The sequence below is a fragment of the Drosophila nasuta genome, chromosome 3, assembly GCF_023558535.2.
Source record: "Drosophila nasuta strain 15112-1781.00 chromosome 3, ASM2355853v1, whole genome shotgun sequence".
NCBI lineage: Eukaryota > Metazoa > Arthropoda > Insecta > Diptera > Drosophilidae > Drosophila > Drosophila nasuta.
Window position 1 is genome coordinate 32,076,384 of NC_083457.1, and position 9,772 is coordinate 32,086,155.

The following is a 9,772-nucleotide window of genomic DNA, read 5'->3' on the forward strand; positions in this document are numbered from 1 at the left end:
CTACTAAGCAGTATTCATTACAGCAAAATAATATAGGAAAATAATAGAAACAATTATTTATTTATCATACATTTAGAAATATTTAGAACAAAATATTTTTAGAACGTAATCGCAATGATAAAATATACCGCATTCAGTTTTCTTTTTTCTACAGACTCTGGTCACACCAATGCTAGGGTTAGTTGAACAACACTTTACCGGTACGCTGTGTTTAGTCCATGCACTCATAACAGCTGTCGTATATCGATTGCTTACTACAGTATCGATTTAAAGCAAAATTAAATAAAAATTTTAATTAAACAACAAAAAGTTCAAGGTAAATACATTATTAACAAACAAAAACAATTTTTAATTTTAATTTGATGAGAAAGAATAACAAAACCAGCAGCTTCACATTAAATCGATAAATGACACGAGTTTTAGTGTTTGTTAGAAGTACTAAACACTTTATACATACTGCTTTGCCATTTTTATCATGGCGATTTCTTTTTGACATTTGACTACCACAAGGCGCACGTGTTTTTCGGGCTAGGAGCTCTGTGCTAAATTAAAGTAAAATCAAAGTAATTTCCAAATGAATTTTCAACAAAACTAGAAAAGAAAACTAACAAATCTATTTTTGTGTGCGCGCGTGTTTCGTGTGTTGCATTCCAAAAAAAAAATAATTATTCCAGATGAATCCAGAGAAACTTAAGAAGTTGCAAGCACAGGTGCGCATTGGCGGCAAGGGAACCCCACGCCGCAAGAAGAAGATTGTGCACTCGACCCCGGCTACCGATGACAAGAAGTTGCAATCATCGCTGAAAAAACTATCGGTCAACACCATTCCCGGCATCGAGGAAGTGAACATCATCAAGAACGACGGCACCGTCATTCACTTCAACAACCCAAAGGCGCAGGCATCGCTGCCAACGAACACGTTCGCCATCACCGGTCATGGTGAGAACAAGACGATCTCGGAGATGCTTCCGGGCATTCTGACGCAATTGGGTCCCCAGGATATCAATCAGCTGAAGAAGATTGCTTCCGAGTTTGCCAATAAGAACAGCGCTGCTGGTGGCGCTGCCGCTGCTGCCGCCGGCGCTGCTGCTGCGGATGCTGGTGATGATGATGTCCCCGATCTGGTTGAGAACTTTGAGGAAGTTGCAATTGCTGGTGCAGCTGCTGGAGCCAAGAAAGCTGGTGAAGTTGCGGCGTCTGCCTAAACAACAACAACTACACTAGTTCATCAACATATACACACACACACACATACATACAAAAACAAACACACACATACAAGCAGAGGTTGAAGCTAGTGGACGAAAAGAGAAGAGACGACGACGAGCTTTGCTTCTGCTATTTTGGGGGTCATGTCAACAAAAACAACAACAATACAAAATAAAGGCATCCAAGTGAGCGCTGAGAACAGAAAAACAACACACGTAAAATATAATAATTATATTAATATATTAAGGGTATTTTCAAACTTTAAACAAAATACTAAAAATAGTTATAGTTGGAAGCGCGCGCATTAAGCGATGGCAGAACAACAACAAATATGTACAAGAAAATTATGTATTTCCAAGCGATTAAAGCACGTTTCCACTACACATACCACGTTTCCACTAACATTTTCTTTTGTTTTGCCTCCCACATAAACAACAACAAGTCCCCATAGTATATTTTACAGTTTTCAATTATATTTCCATTAATATTTATGACAGCAAAGAAAACACTCCAGTAAAAAGTCATTGCCAGTTGTGTGCGCGGGAGCAGCAGCAACCGAAGAAGTCGAAGAGAAACCAAGAGAGAGCGATTATATTTTTAGCATTAGAATTTACTTTCTCCATCTCCTTTAGAAAGCCAATGCTAAAATAGTGAAGCACCCCCTGTGTTTTTAGTGAACACCCCCACTGACAACTGCACCGCTCCTTGCTCCAGTTTCGCCCCCCTTCCCGCCTCCACAAAAACGAACTTTGATTTTGAATGTTCATATAACATTATAGTAAGAACAAAGTTGAAAGAATTGTGAATCAAAATCACACGAAATTGTACCAAAATTTGTTAAAAACACTTTTTATAATTTGTAAACATATTTTTTTAGACTATCATACATACATTAAAACACAAAAAGAACTGTAAAAATAAAACTCATTCATATTGTAAGCATTTATTTCTGGCTTGCATAACTCATACACAACCACACAACAAACCCATACGAGCGCACGCTTACATGCGTGTGATGGCCTGCGCGTGTGTGTGTGTGCCCGTTTTACCATTATGCCTAGCAACGCCTTTTAGGCGTGAAAGAGTGAGAGGGGCCAGCGGTGTGTGGAAGAAGCAGAAGAGCACGCGGCAGACAAAAACGAACAAAAAAACTTGTTGACATTGAAATTTGGCTTTTAAGCTCGTGCAGCTGTTTGAGAAGTTTAAAGAACTTTTGTGTTAAAAAGTCAGTGAAATGAATTAAATATTGCGTCGATTTGCATTCTATAATGTACAATTCAAGTGTACTAATGGGGGCATCGCATGGAAACGATTGCAGGCTATCAGGAAAATGTGTATATAATATAATTATAACATTTCAAAGGTGAAATATGTGCACACACAAACACACACACACTTACATATGTATGTATATGTATGTGGGGCTGGTTTTGTTATTTTATAATATTTGCCATGAGTCACAATCACGCTCTCGGTGTATTTGTTAAATAAAGCCATTTTAAATGTGCGATTTGATGTTTCGCGAAATTTCTGCGGTTAGTGCTTATCAATTTTGTGCAAGGGCATAACAGTTCCGCAATAACTACTGCAATAATTGCTTGAACTAAATGTATATGTATGATATGATCGGCAAACATGTGTAACCACACGTCTTATGAGATATATATTTATAGTTTCACACATTCTTGGAGCACATTTTGCGGTATTCTTTATGTAAACAAAGACCACTTCCCCTTTTAATGAAATCGAAAGTTGGCGCTTGGTTTTTGTACAACGAATGTTATCGATAAGTGCAGACAACGTTGCCACCATGTCCCGTTGCGGTATATAATACAAATTCATTGCGAAGTACATTATTGAATTCAGTTTGCTAAGAGAATATTCGGTAAACAAGTGCATATTAATAAAAAAAAGTGTCGTTAAATAGTTTAAATTGCTTTTATTTCGGCGCTTTTGCATTTTGGTACTGAACGTATATTTTACAAAAAAAGCTTGCGACTGCAGCTGCCTTCCAGTACGGTTTTAAAAATACCGCTTTTCTTTTCGAAAACAGTCCGTGCTCTTGTTTAATAATGAGTTAGAATATAGTAACGTGGCAAAAAAGTTTAATTTGTCCACTTTACAAAAATCTATATTTAAAAAATTGGTACAAACATTGATACATCGATAAAGCAATCGATATTTATCCACCTCTATTGGACAACACTGTCCAAAACAGACTGAAAAACAAAATTTTTACGTGGCTTGCTTGGGAACAGACGAGCATTTTGTCTAATTATCCACATTTAATGTGATTTTTGGTGAATGCACCTGTGGCAAAATTCAATGTGAATAGTGCAACACATAACACACAAACGCCAATAGACACCAAGAGCCAAATGAACTGTAAGTAGCAGCAAATATTGTATCTTCGGCGGGATTTTTTATGCAGTTCCCCAGCAACAAAAAAAAAGCTTTGCGCCTGCAACAGGAGTCACTTTGATCAAAACATCCCTTTCACTTTTAATTGCAAAGCAATTGCAAAACTCCCACGTAGCTGCTTTTCAAGTGTATGTACAATATAATTTTGAAGTGCACAATTTGCTCGCAGCTGATTTGCAGTTTTGTTATTCAATGGTCAACGGAAAAAGCAAAATACAAAAAACAAAACAAAAAGCAAAAGGCAAAAGGCGCAACAAAATAAAAGAGCTGTTTGCCATAATACCCAAACACACAGCCACATGAACATCAATAAGTGTGTGTGAGTGAGTGTGTGGGCGCTAAAAATAAACAATATTGCGAACACAGTGCAAAAACAATTTACTTTGTGTATCATTTTGTATACGTCAACAAAAAACCAAAAACAAAAAATTTGCTTACATAAACAGCCAACAAACGTAAACAATCGAAAGCGTCTCTCGTTTGACAACAAATCTTACGCACACACGTATGCATACACGTATAAGCACACACACATACACACTGTAAGCCCCCGCTGGGCTTCCATCTTCGCTATCAGCTGTTTTTTTTTTGTTGGCCATAGAACAGCGAGCAGCGCGGTGCTTCCTCTTCTTCAACGGCTTCGCTGCCGACTTCGCAGTTGACGTCGCCCGGTCTGCGACGACTGCGGTTAGTAACGGTTATTTCAGATTCTTTTGAAATTGCGGAGTACGCCTCCTTTTACGCTCTCTCTCTCTCTCTCGTTCACTCATACTGAACTGGAACTCTCTTTTTGCTTGCGAATTTCATGCTTAACATTGCGTCAGTTACTAGCAAGCATTTCATCAGCCTATTTAGTATAAAAGCAGCGCGTCAAGCGGCGCATCTCTTATTACAGCAGAGAAATGCAAACAAACCGCATGACGATCAAGACTCAACTGCGACTTCTAGGCATAGGATAGGTTAGGGTCAAACAACTTAACACGGTAACACACAATTTCCTAATTATGCATTTTTTGCTTCTCTTTCGGTTTAAAGAATCATCCTGCAGCATCACTCATTACACAGTCGGGAAATGATTCCAAGGATATAAAAGTCACAAACAAATTCAATTTAGTTAGACACACACACACACTCCCAATCATGAACAATATACGGAGGTCATCACCACCGCCCCCCACAAATTCGCAAGTGGGCGTGGGCGTTGGCATTAAGAGTGCACGTAGCAACATCTTCAACGTGGATGGATTGCCAACGTTGATGCAGCAACAGCTGAACATCGATTACTCCAGCATCAGGGGTAAAGATGTTCTCGTCCAGCCAACAGAGGCGCAGCTGGAGCTGCTCAAGCGGCGTCTTCTCGATCGCATCGCGGACAGCTGTGGCGAAACCATCTACGAGATTGGCGTGGGCGAAGGTGAGTTGCAGTTCATCTCATTTTTCCGACAAATTTGATTAAAGTTTTTCATCATTTTTGCACTTTCCAAATCTAAAATCCCAAGAAAACTTCTTTTTCTCTTTTTATTTTAAGAACCATGATCTCTTTTGATAAATCTAAAATCCCAAGAAAACTTATTTTGCATTATACTTTTCTTTATTTCAAGAACAGTGATCTCTTTTCCAAAATCTAAAATCCAAAGAAAACTTATTTTTCTTTATACTCTTTTTATTTTAAGAACAGTGATCTCCTTTTAGCTTAACAAAAAAAGGTGTCAATGTTTTTTTTTTAATATTATATTTTGCTAGGGCAGATTATTTATATTTGAAGTAAATACAATTTCTTATCTTAAATGCGGTTCCAAACAAACAGGTTTCTTTGAAATTCCTAAATTTTGTTTATCAATCTCAATAGATTGCTTTGAAGAAATAATATTTTTATTTATACTTTTCAAGAATTAGCTAAATTTGTAAATTCATTCTTGAATTAAATTGTTTCGGCAATGTTTTTTCGATCAATTGTTTTGATAAAGAAGACTTTCAATTATCTTAAAATTTCCGATTAGCATCCATTAAACAATTATTAATACATTCGCAATTTTATGCATTTACCTTTTAATGATTATTTCTTTTTATTTGGGATTATTTCACAATAAATGACGCACAAGTGCTACGAACAGGTTTTCACAAAGATATTAAATTGAAAAGATATTTTGATTTATTTTATAGAAATGAATGAAATTAAGTAAAAGATTATAATCAATATATTTTAATTATTTATGAATATAAAATTTCAATGAATATAAAAGCACTTATTTTAAGTGTAGGTGCTAGAAAACCCCTTTAACCCAAATTCACTAAACTTTAGCAAGATATTATCTCTTTCCTTCTGTAGCTTCTTACTATTAAAACATTCTTTATTATATTAAACTAATTTCATGAATAAATAATGTCTTAATACTATCCAATCTCTTACAAACTTCTTCAGAGGAAAACATAAATGTATTTTAAGTGTATGGGCTCGAAATCCCTTTCAACCCAAATTCACTTACTTATGATGACTATAACAAAAAATTATCTATTTCTCTTTGCTAGTCTTTACTATTAAGAGTTGTTTCATTATGTTCAACTAATTTCATAAATAGATAATGATTTAATACCATCCAACCCTTTACAAATTTCTTCAGAGGAAAACATAAATGTATTTTAAATGTACATAGGTGCTAGAAATCGCTTTAAACCTAAATTCACCTACTTTACTATAACAAAATCATATCTCTTTCTTCCCGTGGCTCTTTACTATTAAAACTTTCTTTATTATATTCAAATAAATTAATGAATAGATTTTTTTTTAATACCATCCACTACTACTATAATGAAAATTTTATATTAAAAACTTAATATACGAAAAGATAATACTTTCGAGTCGAAACAAAATAAATAAATACCCTGTTTAAACTCTCCTTCTAGATGGCAGCGACTGCGGATTGAATGCCGATCAGTTTGAGGCTTCCGTGGAGACGCTGCGTCAGCTGGCGAATGCCATCGATGCGGATATGGTAAAGCTACGTGAGCGACCCTCGGAGAAGGGCAAAATCGGGCAGTTTCTGCTGCGCAAGCACATCGAGACCACCGACTTCATGGAGATACGGTAAGCACTTTGATGCAACTTTACTTAAAGTAATCTTTACTAAAAGGAGTCTCCCTTCTAGAGTTGCTGTGGTGGGCAATGTGGATGCCGGCAAGTCGACGCTGCTGGGCGTGCTTACGCATGGAGAACTGGACAATGGACGCGGCCATGCCAGACAGCGACTGTTCCGGCACAAGCATGAGATTGAGAGCGGACGCACCAGCTCGGTGGGCAATGATATACTCGGCTTCGATGGCATTGGCAATGTGGTGAATAAACCCGATCATGGCCATCTCGACTGGGTGAAGATATGCGAGAAGTCCTCCAAGGTGATCACGTTCATCGATTTGGCCGGACACGAGCGCTACCTGAAGACCACAGTGTTTGGCATGACGGGACATGCGCCGGACTTTGGCATGCTGATGGTAAATGCAGTCGAAGAAACTCTAAAAGTATTTTACTTGAATCCTACTTAAATCCTTTATAGATTGGCGCCAATGCTGGCATCATAGGCATGACCAAAGAGCATCTGGGACTCGCCTTGGCGCTCGCTGTGCCCGTCTTTGTGGTTGTCACCAAAATCGACATGTGTCCGCCCAATGTGCTGCAGGACAATATGAAGCTGCTCTTCAAGATGCTCAAATCGCAGGGATGCCGCAAAGTGCCGGTTGTGGTACGCAGCCAGGACGATGTGGTTCTGAGTGCCACGAATTTCGTTAGCGAACGCTTGTGTCCCATCTTCCAGGTCTCGAATGTCAACGGCGACAATCTGGAGCTGCTCAAAATGTTCCTCAATCTGCTGAGCACACGCATGGCCGGCTCCGAGCATCTGCCGGCTGAGTTTCAAATCGATGATGTCTACTCGGTGCCTGGCGTGGGAACCGTTGTCTCTGGCACTTGTCTGCAGGGCACCATAAAGCTGAACGACAACCTCATGTTGGGACCGAATGCTGTGGGCAGTTTTGTGCCCATCACCATCAAGAGCATTCATCGCAAGCGAATGAATGTGGAGCGTGTGCGTTGCGGCCAAACGGCGAGCTTTGCGCTCAAGAAGATCAAACGCACCTATCTGCGGAAGGGCATGGTGATGGTGTCGCCAGAGCTGAAGCCACAGGCTTGCTGGGAATTCGAGGGCGAGATCCTGGTCCTACATCATCCGACAACGATCTCAGCACGCTACCAGGCGATGGTGCACTGCGGCAGCATTCGCCAGACCGCCTCCATTGTGCACATGTCACGCGAATGTTTGCGCACCGGCGATAAGGCGCATGTGAAGTTCCGTTTCATCAAGCAACCGGAGTACATACGCGCCGGCCAGCGTCTGGTGTTCCGCGAGGGACGCACCAAGGCGGTGGGCAACATATTGCGACCGATGCCACATGCGGCAGCATCGCCGTATCGCCCCAAGCCCGCAAAGATGCAGTCGCGTGCCCACAATGGCAACAACAGCGGCAGCAATAGCGCCAACAATCAGCAGCGTCACAACGGACAAGGTTCGTCATCAGCAGCAGCAGCAGCGGGTTCAGGTGGAGCTGGTGGCAGCAAGGAGGGTAGCGAGGAGAAGCAGCAGAATGGAGATCGACGCGAGGGAACGCGGCGTGGTGGCAAACGGAAACGCAACAATCGAAGCGGAGCAACTTCAACTGCAGCGGTTTCCTCATCATCTGCAGCTGTGGCATCCATCAATGGCAATGGTGTGAGCAGTTCCTCCAATTCCAATCCTGTGGAGACGACGTCGGAGCCAATACAAAACTAGAAGCTGGCCAAACTCTGCATTAGTTGTTAAGGCTTAAAGTATTTTTGGCGTTGAGGTTGTGCGTTGAGAATGTGTGGTTAGAAAACACGTTTTTTTTAGCAAGTAAACTGACTTTTTAAAGAAAACTATTTTGCTACGGATAAAGAGACCCAAAAATAACAACAACAGCAACATTTGGCTCGGAATTGTGTCGTGTAAATTTGCTTATAGTAAATAAATGTGTTTTGTTTTCGTCCATGTAAAAAGCAAGATAATGAGAGATATACTATATATATAAGACAAGAAAAGAAAAGAATTTTCGGTAAGATCGTTTTAAGCATATTGAAATGCCAAATTAATTATGATTTTTTGCACTTTCATTTTTCACTTCACTTTCTTTTTCATCAAAAATTTCTAATTTTCAAATATCAAAAGTTATTACGTTGAAACGTATTTAAATTACACAATAAATTCAAAGTTTGACAAACTCTAAACCTATTTGTACTTTATGTGGAATGTTTTGCGCCTAATTAAAACTACATTCGATTTGCCGTGAAAATTAGTTTTTATATTCCTACAGTTATTTAGTCATCATGCTATTAACAAATAATTTAGTTTTTCTTCTGATTCTTCAGCTGCTGCTTGACACCTTCAATCTCCTGTCTCACATTATTCTTGAACATATTCACAAATGACCTGTAAAAAAGAAATTTGAATTACTATATAGCAAGTTGTAGATTTTAATCAGAGCTGCAAATTGATGTGAATTCTTTTAAAGATTTTAATGTAATTGAAACGGATATTAAAAATGAACTAAAGGAACCAAATAGTTATTTAAATAAATTAAAAGTATGATACTAGGTTTATAAGGATTAAAAACTGAATAGTTTCAACTTAAAAAAAGATGACAGGTAAAAGGATCATCTGGAATATGAAAGTTATTCTTTCTAGAGCTCCCTCGTTGTTCCCATTATGATTATTATTACAAATGGAAAGTAAAATATATTTTTTGAAAGTCGGAATAATTAAAGAACCAGTTCACTGAATCAAAACAGTTCGTAGTTCTCACACGAACACGGTCTAAAAGTTCTCGTACCTTGCAGCCCTGATTTAAAGAAATTTTTCGCACTCACTTGAATCGCTCGGGAGTCATCTCGTGTAATCCCTGCTCTCTGGCCAAGCTCTTGGTGCGATACATGAGCGAGACAACCACTTGGGCAGCTCGGCGCATGGGATAGCTGTCGGCCATGCGCTGGATGAGCTGCTCGTTGTTGGCCAGATAGCGCATCAGCAGACGAAACACCATCTTCACAAGAACGACCACAACAACGATTGGCACAGGA

At 39.1% G+C, this 9,772-nt stretch overlaps 3 protein-coding genes across 5 annotated transcripts; 2 read left to right on the forward strand and 1 right to left on the reverse strand.

The window, feature by feature from the left end:
* The first annotated feature begins 424 nt into the window (after positions 1 to 424).
* Positions 425 to 1,592, forward strand: LOC132794300 (transcription factor BTF3 homolog 4). Of its 2 annotated transcripts, none has more exons than XM_060804650.1 (2): positions 425 to 563; positions 675 to 1,592. In XM_060804650.1, the coding sequence occupies exon 2, from the start codon at positions 675 to 677 to the stop codon at positions 1,203 to 1,205; it is 531 nt and encodes a 176-aa protein (XP_060660633.1). In that variant the 5' UTR covers positions 425 to 563; the 3' UTR covers positions 1,206 to 1,592. The 2 variants fall into 2 exon arrangements, with proteins under 2 accessions (XP_060660633.1, XP_060660634.1); XM_060804651.1 differs by having other exon boundaries at positions 476 to 552.
* A 1,829-nt stretch (positions 1,593 to 3,421) lies between these two features.
* LOC132794294 (GTP-binding protein 1) lies at positions 3,422 to 8,488 on the forward strand. 2 transcript variants are annotated; one of them, XM_060804637.1, is made up of 5 exons: positions 3,422 to 3,594; positions 4,666 to 5,044; positions 6,535 to 6,715; positions 6,777 to 7,119; positions 7,182 to 8,488. In XM_060804637.1, exons 2-5 carry the CDS (start codon positions 4,771 to 4,773, stop codon positions 8,448 to 8,450), a joined length of 2,067 nt encoding a protein of 688 aa, XP_060660620.1. In that variant the 5' UTR covers positions 3,422 to 3,594; positions 4,666 to 4,770; the 3' UTR covers positions 8,451 to 8,488. The 2 variants fall into 2 exon arrangements, with proteins under 2 accessions (XP_060660620.1, XP_060660621.1); XM_060804638.1 differs by lacking the exon at positions 3,422 to 3,594 and adding an exon at positions 4,491 to 4,589.
* A 90-nt stretch (positions 8,489 to 8,578) lies between these two features.
* On the reverse strand, positions 8,579 to 9,735 carry LOC132794302 (protein NCBP2AS2 homolog). Its single transcript, XM_060804653.1, has 2 exons — positions 9,563 to 9,735; positions 8,579 to 9,125 (listed from the first exon to the last, which is right to left on the reverse strand). The coding sequence occupies exons 1-2, from the start codon at positions 9,733 to 9,735 to the stop codon at positions 9,041 to 9,043; spliced, it is 258 nt and encodes an 85-aa protein (XP_060660636.1). The 3' UTR covers positions 8,579 to 9,040.
* Between the last annotated feature and the right edge of the window lie 37 nt (positions 9,736 to 9,772).

Coding starts and splice junctions, on each gene's coding strand:
- LOC132794300 (XM_060804650.1), top strand. CDS start 675: ATGAATCCAGAGAAACTTAAGAAGTTGCAAGCACAGGTGCGCATTGGC.
- LOC132794294 (XM_060804637.1), top strand. CDS start 4,771: ATGAACAATATACGGAGGTCATCACCACCGCCCCCCACAAATTCGCAA. Junction 5,045..6,534: donor CGAGATTGGCGTGGGCGAAG/GTGAGTTGCAGT, acceptor CTCTCCTTCTAG/ATGGCAGCGACTGCGGATTG. Junction 6,716..6,776: donor ACCGACTTCATGGAGATACG/GTAAGCACTTTG, acceptor TCTCCCTTCTAG/AGTTGCTGTGGTGGGCAATG.
- LOC132794302 (XM_060804653.1), bottom strand. CDS start 9,735: ATGGTGTTTCGTCTGCTGATGCGCTATCTGGCCAACAACGAGCAGCTC. Junction 9,126..9,562: donor ATGACTCCCGAGCGATTCAA/GTGAGTGCGAAA, acceptor TCTTTTTTACAG/GTCATTTGTGAATATGTTCA.